Source organism: Phyllopteryx taeniolatus, chromosome 4 (genome assembly GCF_024500385.1).
Source record: "Phyllopteryx taeniolatus isolate TA_2022b chromosome 4, UOR_Ptae_1.2, whole genome shotgun sequence".
Classification (NCBI taxonomy): domain Eukaryota; kingdom Metazoa; phylum Chordata; class Actinopteri; order Syngnathiformes; family Syngnathidae; genus Phyllopteryx; species Phyllopteryx taeniolatus.
This window is the reverse complement of record NC_084505.1, coordinates 14,968,608-14,987,217: the sequence shown is the minus strand read 5'-3', so window position 1 is coordinate 14,987,217 and position 18,610 is coordinate 14,968,608. Positions and strand designations below refer to the sequence as shown.

The window sequence follows — 18,610 nt, the reverse complement described above, 5'->3', positions numbered from 1 at the left end:
ACAAATATTAGACAGCGCAAACGTCGCACCTTTCGCCTCGCAGTCGGCACAATACTTGTTGTCTTCCTCTCTGAGCATTTTGGACAGGATGGCCTGGTGCTGCTCGTTCAGTTTCTCGGCCTTCTCTCTCTCTGAGCGAGTCGTCATGTTCGCTTATTCCGTTTAACTTGCCGAATAAAAAAAAGCGACTACAAGAATCCGTCGATGGTCGAGAAAAGTTTCCGATAAAAGATCATAATCAGAAACGCGAACGCCTCCGACTGGTATGAAGACACCCGGAACCGGAATCGCTTCTCCGCCCACAGGAATTCTCGAGCTGACGCGACGGCCACACGTGATTTCACGTCACATGACGCACGACGTTTCTTCACGTTTCCGAGAAAAGGAAATATGTTTTACATAATTGCATACATACAATGGGAACGTGTTCACATATTCACTTCTCCGAACTTGACTTGAACGGAACAAAATTAAACAAAACACCAACAACAAATACTGAAAATAACGTGGTCATGCTTTCAGAACTAATTATAACTTTTACAAAATACGTGTATGGTGGTAAAATGAAAACAACGTTGTACTGTACACGACAAGCATTACAGTTGGATCACTAGACACTTCATTAGGTACACCTTCATACTCTAATATCGAATACAAAAGCTGTAACTAGAGCAGTACCTTGACTTCCGAGTGCCGTAAGTTTTTCGGGTTACGAGCCGTCACTTTGTCGATTTTTGTGACTGGTCTTGCAAGCCAAAAGTAAGAATTAGTTTTCGATATGCCGCTGTTCGGGTGAAGTGAAAAATAAAAAGAACAGTCACGGATGCACTCTCAGACATTTATTGAACGTGTCAAATGGGCAAACAGACAAATATAAAATGAAAGCACTTGCAAGGAGTATGTTGAAGCCATCAACGGGGAACTGACTTCATAGTAAATGGCCAACCTAAAATGTAGTTAGAGCTGACGACGTCACTATTTGTTAAAAACAAAGCAAAACAAATGGTGGTGTTTTGGGGGGTCTGTAACGGATTATTGGCATTTCAATTCATTCTAATGGGGAAAACTGATTTCATATACGAGTAAATTGCGTTACAAACTTGGTCACAGAACAGTTTAAACTCGTAAGTCAAGGTACCATGGTTCTTTATTGTTATGGCTGTAGTTTGCAGTGGTGTAAAAGTCATCTTATACCTAGAAGTGGCGCTATTAATTATGGTTGCATGCTATCCAAAAACATCCATAATCAGTATTATTTTGTTAAAGTCTGGATGCACATTATTCTGCTCACAATGTCAATTAAAACTTGTACGCAGTGTTATTTTTTAAGAACACGCTTACATTGGATCCCAATAGATCGTGCAGGTGTACCACTGAAGGCATTTTGGCATGAGTATATGCAGTAAACCTACAGGAAAACATTAAGCTAACTGCTTCTGTGCATCGTTAATCTTCACAAAAGCAACACTAACTTAAAAAAATAAAGGACTAGGAAAAGCCGATGGTATGGCAGGCATGCTAGTGTTAGTGTAATGACGAATACACCACAGTTTCAGAAAAATGTTTCCAGGCGAATCTTGAAGTTATCTTCCTGATGTCTTACAGCGATGCCATGGCGGAGCAGCATCTCGACATACGGTGGCCAGAAAGTTGAGTCTATTGTCACATAAGGGTCGTGTGGCGTGCTCAGGACCTTGTTCATGAGCAGCTGAAGGATACAGAGGATGAGACTGTGGTTAAAAGTAAGCAGTGAATATGGTAAAATATGTCTTTCAGTGATTGAGCTCAACTGCAATTTCAGCAGGACAAAGGAGATGGTAACTTTAGCTCCATAAACAAGAGTTCTAGCAATGATTCTCATTTATATTACCAGCTTTAAATGCTTTATATACTACAGTAGTACAAAAGGTAGTAGTACTTAACAAAAACACAAGTTGGAGGTTCCCCCATAACTGTATACAAAATAGGCAGATCAAATACAATGTAAGCCAGGCAGACACAATTATGTGCCTGAGATACATCTGATTTATAGTCATTTGTTCACCACTGACATTTTTGTGTGTGTAGAACACATTTTGTGTGTTATTACCAGTATATAAACAAACAACCATTCACACTCACATTCACACCTATGGGCAATTTTGAGTCTTCAATCAACCTACCATGCATGTTTTTGGGATGTGGGAGGAAACCGGAGTAGCCGGAGAAAACCCACATAGGCACGGGGAGAACATGCAAACTCCACACAGGCGAGCTAGGATTTGAACCCCGGTCCTCAGAACTGTGAGGCGGATGTGGTAACCTGTCGCCCTCAAGTTATACCGTTTACTCTGATTTGAAGACCTTTTTTTTGATCATCTTTAGGTAATATCACTTTAAAACTTTAAGAAGACTGAGAATTGAACCCGGAACCTTTGGGTTAGGAGACGACTGACTCAACCAAACAGGCCATTTAATGTAAACACTAGGGCGCAGACTCGCTTGCAAAATCACAATTCATTATTCGTGTTGACAGTAATTAATGACTTCCGAATCAGAATCGAATTTTTACCCCTTGTACTATTCCAAAATAAAGAGTTGTCACAGTCCAACTAATAAAAAATAACAACAGATATGCAAATAGTGCAGCGTGGTGAGACTACTACAGTGAGCGCACGAATAATATATAATTGGCCCAACAGAAATGTGACAACAAACTCAAGACAAAAAGACAAAAATTGCCAGCAAGTTGCAATGGAATTATAGGTTAGGTGTTTAAGAAGTTGATTGCAAGAGGGAAGAAGCTGTTGGAATGTCTGCTAGTTCTTGTTTGCATTGATCAGTAGCGCCATAGCATAGTCAAAGCTAGAACCCAGGTTGTTTTTGCGCCTGTCTCTGTGCTGTAAATCCTCACCAGCTGGGAAGAGCTGCCTACCTTCGAGCGATCTACCTAATCTAGCTGGTTGGCTAGTCGGCTAGCTCTCGTCATCTGCCACTCCCTCCCATTCACCCTCCAGCAATGGCTCCTTTTCGGCTTTGGATGTGGCACTGCCATGAACACCCACAATGCTCTACTCAGGCTTGGCTACCGGAAGCCTCCTTCCGCGGAAATCATCTCGTCGCTATTTGCATTTGTGATACATTATCAACTGCAAGAACAAACTACGGCTGCGCACATGGGCAGAAACTATGCACAGTAAGTCAAAATGGCGTCGGCCATATACACAGGCTAAAAATCGTAATAAGTAAATACAGCGTAACAGCAGTTGCAGCTCTCGTCAGAATTAAGTATGTACTAAGGATATTCTAAGATTCGCTCTGAAAATGCTGATTTTCTAAGCGCTTTTTCACACCCACTCAAATCCTAATTTGAGTCACCACTGATTCATGGACAGCCCTACTAAACAACTACAGTATATTCAGCACAAACACACACTCTAATATCTCCCAGTCTGTCTATTATCAAATCCTAATTTGAGTCACCACTGATTCATGGACAGCCCTACTAAACAACTACAGTATATTCAGCACAAACACACACTCTAATATCTCCCAGTCTGTCTATTATCTATAATTGTTTCTATCCAAACCATTAAAGAATGAGAATAAGAAAAAAAAAAGAATGTTAAAAAACACTCAATGAAAAATGTGATACCAGCAACATCACTGCAACACAAAAAAGTTCACATTAATTCAGCTCAAATTGAAAGTTGAGTAGTGCAACAGACTCACCTCCAGAACTTCATGGAGGGAAAGCAAGTCTTCATTTAGATCATTTGGAATATTCTGGGGAAATGGGGATTATGTTGAGCTACAGTATCAGACTTGGAAACAACATAGACTTTGTGTCTGTGTCTAAGCTTCAATCACATGGTTGATGAGACCAGAAATGTGTGAGCACCTTCTTCTTGTTTGAGTTGAGGTGACTGCAAGGAGGAGGAACATGTTTTTCTAGAATGTCTCCCAGAGACTCGAACAGCCTTCCCTGATAGACTTTCATTTTATGGATCTTCTCCTTGGTGTCCATCAGAATGCTGGTATACATGTCGACAAACACAAACCACAATGATCAGAATTTAGTAATACAGGCACATCTATTAGTTTCAAAGTACTTTAAGACTGGTGCAGTAATGCGTTTTTAGAATGTAAGTGGAAGAATATCAAGTACATGCAATGGTTTTCCACACTACTACCTCACACCTGTTAACACCTCAAATGACGGACAAGTTATTGAAATGGTTCAATTCTAGTAAGTATTTGGGCATACTGATCGTCAGTACAGCAAACCTCTAGGGTTATAGATCCCTTATGACATTACTTTCTACAGTCAATCTTTCTTTCATTTTTCTACTGGTTTGGCTCTTTTAGCCTCAAACACAAACATCAATCGAGAGTTAAAATCAGCAACAAAATTACCATAATTTCTCGGGTATAAGGCGCACCCATGTATAATACGCACCCCCAAAAGTTGACCTCAAAATTCTGAAAAGCCATTCTACCTATGTATAATGCATTTTTACAATCCATGATTTTGCTTCTACCCATATGATCAAAACGAAGCATTATCTGTAATTTGAAGTGAAACACTTTATTTGAGCACGTAATACTTTCTTTTTATTTACTTGCTCTTATTTTGAAAGTTCACAGCCCTACTTTGATTTAGTAAATGAGAAAACACACAGTTGTGCTCATATGTTTGATTACCCAAGCAGAATTTGTAAAATGTGTACAATTCTTTAAAGAAAACATGAAGGGCCAGGGAAACACATTTAATTTAATTTTAATGGGATTCAAATTAAACAGTCAAGCATTTCAGAAAGCATTATCATTCAACAAAACATAACCATAAAGAAATGAATGATGGCTGTTGTTCAGTCATCAGTCATATTAAAAACAACAACAACATTTCACAAATTCTTCCAGGGTATGTATGGAAACTTATGACCACAACTGTACATATATGCAGTCATACGTACCCCTGTCATATTGGAATGAAAGTGTAGGCTACCCTTTTTTATAACCTCTAGATGGCGGCATACATTTATAAAATGGGAAAGTTCATAGTTTTGCCGTGTAAAACATCAAGAGTATGTAGTCTACCGAACGTCACACTCACTTGTGCTCTGATAATTTCTCACTTTGTTCTTTTAGCCGCTGAGCATGTTCAGTGGCAGCGTTTAGCACTTGTCCTTTCTCCTCCAACCACTTCTGTTCACTGAAACACACAATTGACACAAAACCATCCACAAAACACGCCTAAACAGAAAGTAATGCATACACGCAAGCTAAATGGTTACGCACAGTTCTTTAGTTTCTCGCAGTTTGTCTCTCTTTGCTTCATAGCAAGAGAGAACCATCTCAAGTTCAGAGCATAGCTTGAGCATCTGGAAAACAGAGCGGGCATGTCAAAAACAGACTCCCTTTTCAGTGGTAAATTTTTACTTGTGCATGTACCTCCTCCTTTCCAGCTTTAAGTAACACTTCAGCGTTTTCTGCCAGCACTATATGGTATAAAACAAATACAGGTAATCTAAATGATGTAATTCTCACAATATACATACATTTGTTTGTTTGTTTGTGAGTAAGTTAAAAAGATATTGCACAAACTGCAAAACTTTGCGGAGGAGTGCTGAGGTTTTGGATAAGGGTGTGGACACATAATTTGTTTTTCCGTTGTGCTATTTTGAATCACTTTTTATTTCACCCCATCCCAAAATGAAAATGCTCCCATCTGCCCATTCACTTCTTGGAGAGCAGAGTGACTTGATGCAACGCATGGTGTATGGGCAGTGGAAGAAGCCATTACATTTTCGTGTGGATCCTGATGAAGTTGCCTGCTACAAGAGTTTATTTTCAGTTTGAGCTACCATGCTGTCAAAAATCCCAAATGATATCACCCTTCCATATATATTCCATTTCTTACATCACCCTCCATAAACCAATAAATAGTATAAACCAAATGGGCAAACAAACAAATTTACGTCTGACCTTGGCAGACATCTGCACTGAATGTTATTCTAGTTTAAATTATTAGTCTGTCATGATTGAATGATCAGATTAATAGTGCCTCATCATATATTTGATTAAATAAATTATAATTAATGTGTAAACATTCATATTTATAGCCAAATGTTATAATGGTTACTTACATCTCGGTTCCACTGTAAGCCACTGCTTCAGCTCCGCTTCTGTTGCTAACAGCCGATTAAATGACTAGAAACAACACATTTGTCATTAAAAATGATCACCATGGCTTTTAAGTAATTCACAAGCCCAGGCCACATTAAAAAATACTGATCAATCTTAAAAAAAATGCAGTAATGTAGGAAGACAAAAGGCAACACCACGCAACGGAAAACATCCATCTTTCTTAATAATGTATGACAGATCAATATGTGCAATCATCTCACCTGCTCTTGAGTATTTTCGCAGTGGTCTGGCTGACGTAATATGACCTCAGTTTGAAGCTGCAACAGGTTAGGTATTTTGTTTAGTTTTCACAGAAATGTAATTTATATCATCAAGAATCAAGAACAAAAGTATAAATACATGTACTGTACATAAATCACCTTTTCAAGCTGAGCAAATTGCTGCTCACACTGGTTCACTAATTCCAACTGGGCAGCTTCTGACAGTTCAAATAGAGCCGGGTCACCCTGCTTAACTTCATCCTGCATACACAGAGGCAATTTTGGGTAGAACGTGAAGTCAAGTTAATAGCCAGTGCCGTGGTGTTCCCTCTTTCACTAGTCAACAAACATAAAACATATCCCCAAGAGTTACACTGTGTATTTCTTTCCCCTAGATTCAAAGAGTTTAGTTGTCATACCAACACACATTTACACATATGGCATGAAATTTGATACTGAAGGTCCCAGATTATCCCCCAAAGTCTCAAGATTTGGGGAATATAAATAGATTAAGAAAATAAGACAAGATAAAAAAAAGACACAGTTGTGAATGTGTGCAAAAGTGCCAATGCAGCAAGAATTTGGGTGCAGCTAAAATACAAATGCCAGGGGCTTGAATTGCCCATAATATTTACATGATATTTCCATGGTCCTTATACTTGAATAGAAAGAAGTGTTCATCGTGCAGGATTGAATAGGCATAGGGGATGAGGGGGGCTGATGTCGGGTCTACAGAGCACTGTTTGAGTTTAATAGTCTAACAGTTATCCTGCATCAGATGCTCCGTAGCGGATGGAATTGAGGGTTTGCGGGATGGGTTGAGTCTTTGATGATGCAGAGAGAACCTCTGTTTCCCTAAACAAATTGTAATTTAGACACTTTACTTGTTTGTCATTGTGAGAGATTAAATTTGGGTTAATAAGATAAACCATTTAAATGTGGTAGATATGAAAACAATAACAAACAAAAAAACATTTAAAAATCAGAAATCAAGGAACAAATACACCTCATACAGTGCCATGAAAAAGTATCAAAAGTTCCAGGACTGCTGTACAAATGATATATTTTAAATCCAAACAGAAGTTTCTTCCTTCGAAGTAACACTTTCCTAGCCTTCTTTTCCTTGCCCTCGTGCACTAATGAAAGGATTTTTGAGCGATCCTCCGCTTCTCCATAGTCACTGCCATCTTCATGTCCACATCTATGAAACTGGTCCCCTTGATGACCCACTTGAGTTTGAGAAAGAAGAACAAAATCACACAGAGCCAGGTCAGGCAAGAAGGAAGTTGGAACTGTCGGATGCTCAGGGTATTCGAGCAGGCCCGTTATCACGTTGAAGCAGCTTCGAGTTGTCCTGCCACAATTCTCGCGTCTTCTCATGCATTGAACAAAGCAAACGCTGCAGGATCTCAATGTAGACATGCAAATAAATCGTCTGGCCCGCACTGAAAGCGAGAATTCGTAGTCTGTAGATTGGGATTTGAATGTGACACCCTTCCTGGCACTTTTCAGACACGCCTCGTACACTATAAATAATCCGTACACACGATCAGTGAATGCGTCCCCCCTCAAATATTATGGGTTACAAGTTACTATTACCGATCCTGCTTGTATTTATAAATCGGATTCCTAGTTTAACTCATCTTATGTCATTTCAATGAAGTTCTTTTTCGTTGTCTGATACAGGTCCAAGTTTTGTTGTGCCCGTTTTAGAAATTAAAACCTACCCGCTACATACCTTATGATTCAATAACTTCAGTAAACAAAGGACTAGTCTTACTCATTCACGTAGTTTACACAGTTTGGGACTTTTTCGCCAGGCGACGTCGAACAGTAGCAAGACGCTAGTCATGTCGTGTTAAATAATCGATTATGACGTGAACTGTGTTAAACCAACGGAAACGATGCGTGGTAATGCAATTAACTGTGCATAAGTGCATAGGTTCATACAAGCACAAAAGGGACTCAATGCTTACCATATTTGACAAAGCCGAATTTACTGAATTCACCAGGAGAGCCGCTTTTTTTTTTCAAAACACCGCCAATATAGGTGACGTCATAAACGCGACCGCGGAGACTGAAGAGTAGAGCATTGAAGAGCCCCACTGCTGCGTGTGACTGCGCATTCTTTTTTTAAGCGCACAATTATGCCTCAATTCAGCACCGTATGTCTTCAAAAATAGTATCGGTTATCAAGATAAAATATAAACACATAAAGTAACAAATGAGACATGAACTTTCAAGCCATGCGATGTACTGTACGTATGAGTGCACTTCACGTACATTTCATATACTCACCACATTAAAATCACGAACGTGTTTTTTCCAATTTTGTGTGCCTCTATGGTCACGTTTACAGAATAATAAAAAAATTTCCGTCCGTAGAGTTACCTCTATTTTGGTATCCACCCGTTTACATGTAGTAGCTGTAGTTAAACACGGGATTTTAAAATTATGCTGCTATGAAAGTAAGTAAACGAAGTCTGGAAAGCGAGGACCTGTCAGAATATGTCACAAATATTATTATTATTATTATAATTATTATTATTATTGTATATGAAAAAGGGTCACTGATAGTATAGTGGAATAGGCGGTTGAGAATGGATGGATGGCTGTATGGATGTATATGAACATTGGTCTGTTCAGTGTCGTGGGCTGCATTTCTGCAATTGGCCACCAGGTGTCTCTGTTTACTCGTTTCCTCACCAGCACATGAATCTCCTGTTTGACTCCCTCTTGAATCTCTCTGAATATTAGATGTTCGTTGAAAACAAACTTTAGTTCATGAATCATAAATGTTTTGTGATTTAAAAATATCTTAGGTGAACGTGCTTTCTGGTTAATTACTACAAGAAGCAAAATATTTCAGTTAAACTTAGTTATAGAGTGTTCCAAACATCTTTAATATGAAGAAATACACTCCTCAGCCAATAGTTATGACATTTAACTTATTTTTGAAAATAATTAATAAATAGAATATATATATTTTTTAAATGTACATGGTTCTGATTAATTGTATGCTGATTTTAACTAGGGGGCTTCTGTCCCTTAATCATGATAAATGCATAAATCATCTTTAAAACATAATGTTCCGATGTCATTGTATAGTTTGTACAGAATGTATTTATTTTCTTTTGCTTTGTTTTACTCTGATATCTGTTGCCTGATCGCCATTGCAAACGAGAATCTGGTCCCCATTGCCTTACCTGGATAAATACAGTAAAAGGGGGGGGGGGGGGGGGGAATCAATTATCGTTACACTCTGTGTGGTATTTATCACCGTCAAAATTCTGCATGCACAAATACTGCTGCTTTCACTAAAACTGTGGCACTTCTAAAATAGTACAACAAGTTTTTCATTCGATTTTTTTTTCACTTTGATTTTTATTCGATTGTTTTTTGTTTTTTTAATTAGAACGACAGCAGCAAATTTGTATTCAATGCTACTGTGTATTACTTTTTTGTTGTTTTTAAACAGATGTGTTAATTCAAAGGTCTGGTTAGGATTAATACCCCAATAGACTGCAGCTCTTTATAACAGGAATGTTTAGATATTCTGCTTATTTTGTTGCCATTATAAATCATGTTTATCTGGATGGGCGTTTATTCCAACCCGGATAGGTGTAAATAGAGTGTTTCACACCTGCAGTTTGAGGGAACGTAGGGTATTCCTGCAATGTTTTCAAGCGTCCTTAAAAACCCAACCATATATTATTTGAATGATCAACTAGAATTTGATTAATATGCAAATTTGCCAACAAACCGTTCCGTATGAGCCTTCAGCGCAGCCTAATTAATCAACAGTTAAAGGAAATTAATACATACATCAATTCTGTCAGAAACATGCTTAGCTCAATCGCCCGTAAAATTGAAGTTTGAAGTATTAACTGGCTCTGCAGGAAGGCTATGATTAAAACTCTACAATCCCACTCCATTTAGAAATATAGAGTGATGTAACTCCGGGCAAATATAAAGTCGTTTACATGTCTATTTTATACACAACAATAACAATACTATTAATTAATTGTGAGGGAAATGATTGTGATGATTATAATAATGACTATTGCTCCTAATATTCAAATACCCTTCATATTTTTTTAGAAACATTGAAGGCCTTCATTTTGGTTAATAATTTCATGAATAACAATTTTAAACAAGAGTTTTTTTCATTCCGTGGCTTTACTGCAAGACTGTCACTCGGCCGTCAGTGGCTCAAAAATTAATTTAGCATTGCACCTGGGACTGTTTTCCACAAGGTGCAAAGAATCAAATAAAAGAGAGAGAGTGGGAGAGAGAGAAAAAAGGAGAGGGAGGCCAAGGGGAGGACTGTACTATTGTTTCAGCAGGGACTCATGCATCAAACTTCAATTTTCCGGACGATTGAAGTAGTGATTTCCCCCCCCCCCCCCCATCTTGAAGTGAAATACTGAAATACACTTAAGACCTCCAGATTAATTACCATGAAGTGGTCCCACAGACTGTAATATTACTTATCATGGGGCTTCCTGACAAGCCCTCATAAAATAAACAAGTGAAATCTATAAACTTGGGCTGCCTTAACACTCTCTCCTTTCATATATATATATATATATATATATATGTATATATATATATATATATATATATATATATATATATATATATATATATATATATATATAGGATTGATTCAGGATGGGACACACACGTAAAATGAATATAATATATACTATAGTCCCGGGGTATAAACAACTCATTGTCCACTATATCACCTATAGACCATCTTCTTTTACCAATGTTCATCTTATAGTTTTAGTGTAGAGTTGCTTCCTAAATATTCCTTAAATTCAATTATTGAGCGGCATGAGAAGAACATACTGCGACAGGAACTCTTTCGAAGGTATCGCTTTTGCAGGTGCGCCACGGATTAATTGGCTTTCAATTAGGACTTCAAGTTGCAGTATGGAGCCATGCAGTCCTGTACACCGATTGAAGTTTCAAGTCGGGGAAAAAGGGAAACACTATAAAAGCCAGGCTGCACAAAGGGACAGGCCTACTTATCATTTCTTTGAACAAAGGAGGTTAAACGGGAGGCAGCCTTTTGAGTTGCTGTTCGTGACACTCTCTCTTTCTCACATGCATGTTTTCAGCTTCATTAAACCCCTTACAGACAAAAGGAATAAAGAAGCAAAAGGAAGAAAACAAACAAAAGGCTCCCTAACCAGAGTTTGGCATCAATGCCGCAGTCTCAACTCTTTATGGGCTGCCTACTTAACATTAAAAACACTTTCCCCCCCCCAAAAAAAAGAAATCCATTTCTTGTTTTGAAACCCATCTTGGACAGAAGTCAAACAGCAAAAGCGGCGCACAAAAAAGGGCCACTTTCATTGTAATTCATTGACTTGTTCAAAACGGCAGGCAAATAAAAAGGCCAGACATTAATAGCCGCAGATGCCCTCATGAAGGGAGAGTCTATGTAGGCATTATGGCCTTTGTTCGCACTCACTTCAACTGTTTAAAAGGAGGGCTAAGTCAATCCATCAAATTGTCTGAAATTGTGAGGAAATTTCAAAAACCATATGGCCTCCAAACGTTTGCGTCCTTTTTTGTGCGGTGGGACACACTTGTCTCAGTATTGCAGGCAGCGGGGGGGCGGCCCTGCGCCTTTGTGCTCGTCCCATCGGGGAACGCTGCTCATTTGTCCCCACTTTTCATGCTTTACGCTCAAAATTACAGCTCGGACCCGTAGAACAAAAAAAGCCCCTTAAAGGCCTGCAGAAACTGGGCCAAAACTTTGTGTTTTCGTGGCATCTCGGTCTTTATTTGCCGGGCCCAGATTTGTGTTTCTCACATAAATTTTTGGCCCGAATGGAGAAACACGTCTGCGGGTCAAGAAGCCACGATACGCATTTAAGACGTGAAAGGAGATGGGAGATTCCGGGCCACAATATGTTTAGAGCATCCTGGTAGAAAAGGCACAAAGGGATTAAATAGTGCCGCATTATCCGTTTAAACAGACGCCTTTGATGGCTTTATATACCTACTGTTTTTATTAGTCTGCATTCGACTGTTTAGTTAAGAATTACAACGTAAAGGAAATATTCAGGAAAAAAAAGAGCCATTTTTATTCCCATTGTTGCCTATATACATTGCAGTCTGTGCATTAATTGGTTCTCAAATCCTGATTTTTAGAAAGGCACTTACAGGTGTTTCACACATAACAAACGGTATCCCAACAAATTCATCCAAAAATAATAATTAAAAAAACAATGTATATATATATATATATATATATATATATATATATATATATATATATATATATATATATCCTTAAAATCACCGCAATAACAAAGTCATTTTCTCGCCATTCAATGAAATGCATCATCGTATCGAGAGAGGAAGAAAAAAAAAGTCCCAATCTTCATGCACTGCGGCACAAGGTGAAAAGAGGAGGGGAGCCTGCACTAGCTCGCGAAACCCGAACAAAAACAACAACAACAAAAAACATTAAAAAAATAAAATAAAATAATAATAAATAAATAGAATAGTAATCACAAATCAAATCATGCATTTGCATGCAAAACATAATTGGGCGAGGCCCTTTGAAAAGTAATGGAACGGACAGGTGCATGTGTGTGTGTTTGAATAATAATAATACTACTAATAATAATAAGTTAGACGTGTCATTGTTGACCATATTGCTGTGATTGCAAAGACTGTTGGTTCATATCGTGAATTACCACTGCATATTTCTTCTTGTCGTGTATCCATGCTTACGTGTGCCCATATAAAAGTATAATTACATTTTGGTACATGTTCTGAAAAGTGGTACGCAATATAAGCAGTAAGTTCTACAAGTAAGTGGTGGACGGTGTTCGCGCCCGTGGTCTTTTTTTTTTTTTTTTTGCTGTGGTCGCCCGCTTGCACGCATCAGTCGTCCACGTCAATCTCCACGTCCTCGTCCTCCGAGCACTCTTTGCTCGTCGTGTGGTCTGAGAAGGGCGACAGCGGGGAGCGCCTCAGTTTCTGGCCCACGTCGAGCTCCCGCTGCTGGCCTCCCCGCGCCGGGGACTCGACTCGCGGGTGGCCCAGCGTGCCGTTGGCGCATTTCTCCAGGTCGGCCAGTTTGGCCAGCTTGTCCAAGGGCACCTGGCCGATGGCCTTGGCCGACTCCACGTCCGCCTTCATCTCCTCCAGGTCCCGCTTTAGCTTGGCCCTGCGGTTCTGAAACCACGTGATGACCTGCGCGTTGGTCAGGCCGAGCTGCTGGGCGATCTGGTCCCGGTCGGCCGGGGACAAGTACTTCTGGTACAGGAAGCGCTTCTCCAGCTCGTAGATTTGATGGTTGGTGAAGGCCGTGCGGGACTTCCGGCGCTTCTTCGGGGTGGTTCTCTGGCCGAATAGGGTCATGCCGTCCCGGCCTGGAGAAGATGTTAAGAAAACAAAAACAAAACATTCAACGCCATATTCGGAAAATAGATGGCGCTAATTTGATTGGCGCTAATTGTGGCTGCAGTTCGCCGTACTGGGATCTCACGTCTAACATTTGGACTCCACGATGGAGCCGAAATGATTCCAACAGCTTCCGCTATGGCGCAGTGCGCTGCAAACAGCAACCGCAATATTTTGCCGGATTGCACCTCTTTCAGTACCGATCAAAACGGAGCCCCTTCTCCTCTCTTACACCTCATTGGCGCGCGCAGACCGGTGAGTGCATATTCAATCTATCGTCAAGGTGTAAGTAAGGCTCCAAAAAAAGGGGGAAAAAAAGAAGAATAAGCAATCAAACACAATAAAAATGAGATGACTTCAAAAACGACGATGGACTTTGGGGCCAATAGGCTTGCAGAGCTCTCAATGAAAATCAATGGATCCTTTTGCAGCGGTCTCTGAATATTTTTGAGCTGAGCTATCCTTGCGATGATTTTTTTCCCCCGCGATTCCCCGTGTGCGATTTCCTACCTTCTGCCGCCTGTAGCACGCTGACTTCCAGCCCCTTAAAGGTTTTGCTGGCCAGCTCCTCCAGGGCGCACAGCGGCGAGGTTTGGGTGAGCAGAGCCCGGCTGGACAGCGGCAGGCTGGAGGCGCGGTGCTTCTCGTTGGACGAAATGAGATGAGCCGTGCCACAAATGGTGTAACTTCGCTTGGCGGACGGCTTGTTGAGGATGTCCTCGATGCTGAAGGGGGTCAGCGGCTTGTTGGAGTTGGCAGGGGGCGGCAAGTGGTCCAGCGGGCTTCGCCTCCTGTTTTCCCCCGCATCACACTTGGCCACTTCTTTGGATGTCATCACTGGCGGTGAGGTGAGTCGGACTCGGTTGGGGTGGGGGGGCGGGGAGGGGGGGGAAATCAACTCTTGAGTGAGGCTACGCAGGGGAGACGGGTGCGGGGAAAAGTCACATAACAGAGGAAGACGATCGTGGACGATCTTATTCCAAAACGGGATGCCTTCAAAGTGCTCCTGGGTCTGGAGTCCGCTGCAGCGAGAAGAAGAAGAAGAAGAAGAAGAAGAAGAAGAAGAAGAAGAAGCCTCCCTGAAAATGGCGAGCTCCAAACACTTGACGATTACTAACAAGTTATCATTGACTGGTAGCTAATCAATTATTTCCAGTGGCACTTTCGCCCTCTTCCCTTTCACTCTTTGACTATGTTGCAGTCCAGCGCGGAGGTTTTTGCGACTGGGGGAGGGGGGTGGGAGGTGGGCATGGGGGGGGGGGGGGGGGGTCCCCATTAATTAGGATGCATGGCTGGAAGAAGGAGGAGCCCGGCGGAATTATCATGCGTTGTACTCATATCATCTTTGGTCTAATTTAGTCGTGTGGTGACTTACCAGAATAGCTTTGCGGAGTCAATGAGAGGGGATCGGGGGGGGGGGGGGGGGGGGGGGGGGGGGGGTGAAGGAGGGGGCCACAAGGGAGAGGGAGATGAATCACAATCCGTAGCCTATTTAAGCCTTTTTACGCATAAAAGTTCCCTTGCACATGGCGTCACTTTGTTCTTTCATTTTGTATTCTAGACAGATTGGATTATCTCGACGATTGGACACAGGTTTGTTTTAGGTGGCGCACTTAGTCACAAGGATGTTGTGGTTGTTTTTTTTTCCCTCCCTCGACCAAAGCTGGATGATTCTTTCTTTTGTAAAGGTAAAGTGGAGCTGAGCCATATATCAGGTCTGATGATGCTTCCTCTGGGGCGCCAGAGGAGAGCAGCATGCGGCCCTCTCAGCAGCACCAAAGAGCGCTCATAATTCAGGCAAAGGGCTTCTTTTTCCCCCCTTTTACCTTCTTTTTTATTACTTGCAAGAAATACTTCATCTTCTCTCAAATGTCCCCGCGCCGCGGAGGGTTGACATCCAAGGTTTACGAAAGGGAATTTTACCATAGGATCATAAATATCATTTTCTCACATCAAAATAAAAACAAACTGCACGGCATCGCTTTAGTTTCGTTCCATTTAATTGCTAGTGTTTTATATACGTATATATTTACAAAATATGGGGGATATTCAATTTGCAATTCGTCATTATTATATCCTATGTCCAATAGAATTATTATTATTATTCAAATGATTGGTGTAGATTATTATTTTTTTGTATTCTAATATTGCACACAGGGATTTGTTTGGAATTCTTTACTTTATTTTCACTGCTAATATTAAAATGAAGTCTATACAAGAAAACGAAAAAATAAAATAAAAATAATAATCTGCTCGGGTGAGGATAATAGATGCTGCCAGTTTTATTGGCTGCTGCAGGGGGTTGTGTTTTAATTTCAGAGGTAACTGCTTATGTGTTATGTCGGTGAGATGGCACTGCATTTTCTGTCGCTTCACAAATGTGTTTATGCACAAATGTGTTTGGGGTTTATAGTGAGATAAGCTATAATAAATAATACAGATTTTTTTTTTTAATAAGAATGCGTTTCAAATCCTTGTTCGATTATTCCAACCAAATGTAAAAATAATTTTTCATGGCACAAGTCTCACAGAATTTCGATTATAAAACCTATAAATAATATTCAATGAGAATTTGATAACAACATGGGAGCTTAATGCTGTATTAGTCAACGACATACTTATCTAACTGTGATTATTTTAAATAAGAAATGAGTCATTATTTATTGCATAATTACCTAGCGAATGATTCTACTAAAAAAATGTTTGTTGTAAAAGGTAAAACTGTATATATATATATATATATATATATATAAATGCCACGAGCTGCCTGTTAGCTGTCCGTTATCCAGGGACTTTATAGCTATTAGACTATTAATGCAGGAGACAACAACATTCTCTCTCAATTCCTGACACTGACTATTTTGTGTCAATCACATTCTTTTGGTTCTTTTTCGGAGACTTGTTTTCAATTTAAGCTGATGCTTGTCATCTAGTATGTCCATAGCATTTCCCAGTGTTTCTGCAGTCTGCACATTTTGCCTCTTCCCAACCAGGTGTTGATTTAAGCCGTCCACACTGTAGTCTGTTAGCTCCAAGCTCCATCCTGCTATATGTTAGTGACCTCATGCGAGGAGACGCAGCACCCACTGCAGGCTTAGGCGGCTGTTAGTTGACAGCTGCAGGGGGAACAAGCCACATTGTAGCCATTTTGTGAGACCGCAAAGTTGGGTGTCAAATCTCCGCTCTCCTAAAGGCCCCTTTAACTCCCAGCACACCATATATAGAGACCAAGAAATAGAGACAGAGTGATACCGCGGCTTGTGTCTCTCTGTATAAAACATGTACTGTATAAATCACACGTCATTACCAGAGGGTCACTCTCTGAGGCGCACCAGTGGGCGCTTTCTTCGCAAGGGCCGCTTTGATTGGAGGAGAGTGGATTTATCTGGGAGTCGGCTCTGCGGAGAGGCAGCCATATTTTATGTGCAGACTCGAGATGTAATAACAGGCTCCTGACAAATCCCTGACGGCCCGCCTTTTCCTGCCTTGCAGTACAGTGGCAGTGCTGCTGGAACCTCACAAGTCCATGCAATCCTAATGGAAGAGCACTGCGCCTCTCAGCTGGATGCTGTTGTGACCTTTACAACGGCCTTGTCCAAGGTCAATTTACTCAAATCCCTCAACCCACTTTCTCATGTATTTCTAATGGTGTCTAGACGTGCAGGTGCTTTTTTTCCACCTCTAACACTTCACATTCTTATCAAGCCTGATTAGAGTGGCAACACTTCGGCTTTGTTTCCCCCAATCTAACAATGACAAGCAACAAATGTATCTTATTCCTTTCTTATAAAGCACTGTATTCTTGCAGTTATCTATACTATTTGGGAAAATGATCACTGGATGACAAATGTCAAACGTATCTCCATGGGATACGCTATAATTTTTTGACAGTACTGCACATGAATAAACTATTACAAGTATCTCCAAACAGACTATATGGTTGTGTTCAGCAACATTTCCTTTAAATGTCGATACCATATTAACTCCTGGCAAAGGTCTTTAAATAACTAACATAAATTTACCTGTAAAACGTATCATTGAACCTTTTTTATGGTTAAAACCCCTGTATTTCCAGTGGACAATAAAACATTATATTGATATCTTACCATTTATTGGTTCGAAAATTGGGGTCAGAGATGGATCGAAAAAAATCCTTTGATTAAATTATTGCTATATATATATATATATATATATATATATCAATACATGTTCGGAATTAATTAAAAATATACTAGGTACACATGCATGAAAATGATCTAAACAATAACAAAAAAGACAAGATGGACATAAAATAAAATAAAGTTAAGATATACATTTTCGAAAGGGCTTCGGAAAAAATAATATCAGATTTTCTCCTATACCCCTTTCTAGTATTTATATAATAATAATAATAAAAATAGATATGTATATACCCAGTAGTATTATCATTTACTCAGTAGCATTTATATATATTTATATTGTTTATATATAAACAATATCGGTAGCATACAGCATGCCGATGACATATATGACAGATGACATTTTTGGGAAACAAGCAAAAATACAACAAATTCAACAAAAAAGACAAAGTTGCCTCGATTCAACCTTTGCATATTTCCATGACACAGAAATAAAACAAAGACAAAAACCATTTTTAGCAAGCATATTGCATTGGTATATTTTATTGATATTGTGACAGTAAGTTAAAAATGACTATAGGCAATTATGCTATTAGGCTAATGATATATATCATGTGTCTACTTTTTAAAGATTCTTTCACTAAACAGAGTCATCGTAATCTGAAATGA

General features: G+C 39.8%; 3 protein-coding genes across 5 annotated transcripts in view; all 3 read right to left on the bottom strand.

Moving 5' to 3' along the window:
* The window catches only part of smap1 (small ArfGAP 1), a 15,363-nt gene extending 15,049 nt beyond the window's left edge, over window positions 1-314 (bottom strand). For 2 of the 3 annotated variants that reach the window (XM_061769819.1, XM_061769820.1), the window contains exon 1: window positions 30-312. In XM_061769819.1, coding sequence (XP_061625803.1) covers window positions 30-147 — 118 coding nt within the window. In that variant the 5' untranslated portion in view covers window positions 148-312. Of the gene's footprint in view, window positions 1-29 lie in introns of all 3 variants that reach the window. The other variant, XM_061769821.1, reaches the window with a different exon arrangement.
* Window positions 315-503: 189 nt separating this feature from the next.
* On the bottom strand, window positions 504-8,491 carry cenpk (centromere protein K). Its single transcript, XM_061771955.1, has 10 exons — window positions 8,366-8,491; window positions 6,549-6,650; window positions 6,390-6,446; window positions 6,129-6,192; window positions 5,434-5,480; window positions 5,281-5,363; window positions 5,096-5,194; window positions 3,881-4,013; window positions 3,712-3,765; window positions 504-1,708 (listed from the first exon to the last, which is right to left on the bottom strand). Exons 1-10 carry the CDS (start codon window positions 8,366-8,368, stop codon window positions 1,553-1,555), a joined length of 798 nt encoding a protein of 265 aa, XP_061627939.1. The 5' UTR covers window positions 8,369-8,491; the 3' UTR covers window positions 504-1,552.
* Window positions 8,492-12,715: 4,224 nt separating this feature from the next.
* On the bottom strand, window positions 12,716-14,992 carry lbx1b (ladybird homeobox 1b). The gene is made up of 2 exons (XM_061771954.1): window positions 14,334-14,992; window positions 12,716-13,792 (listed from the first exon to the last, which is right to left on the bottom strand). Exons 1-2 carry the CDS (start codon window positions 14,656-14,658, stop codon window positions 13,302-13,304), a joined length of 816 nt encoding a protein of 271 aa, XP_061627938.1. The 5' UTR covers window positions 14,659-14,992; the 3' UTR covers window positions 12,716-13,301.
* Window positions 14,993-18,610: the final 3,618 nt, after the last annotated feature.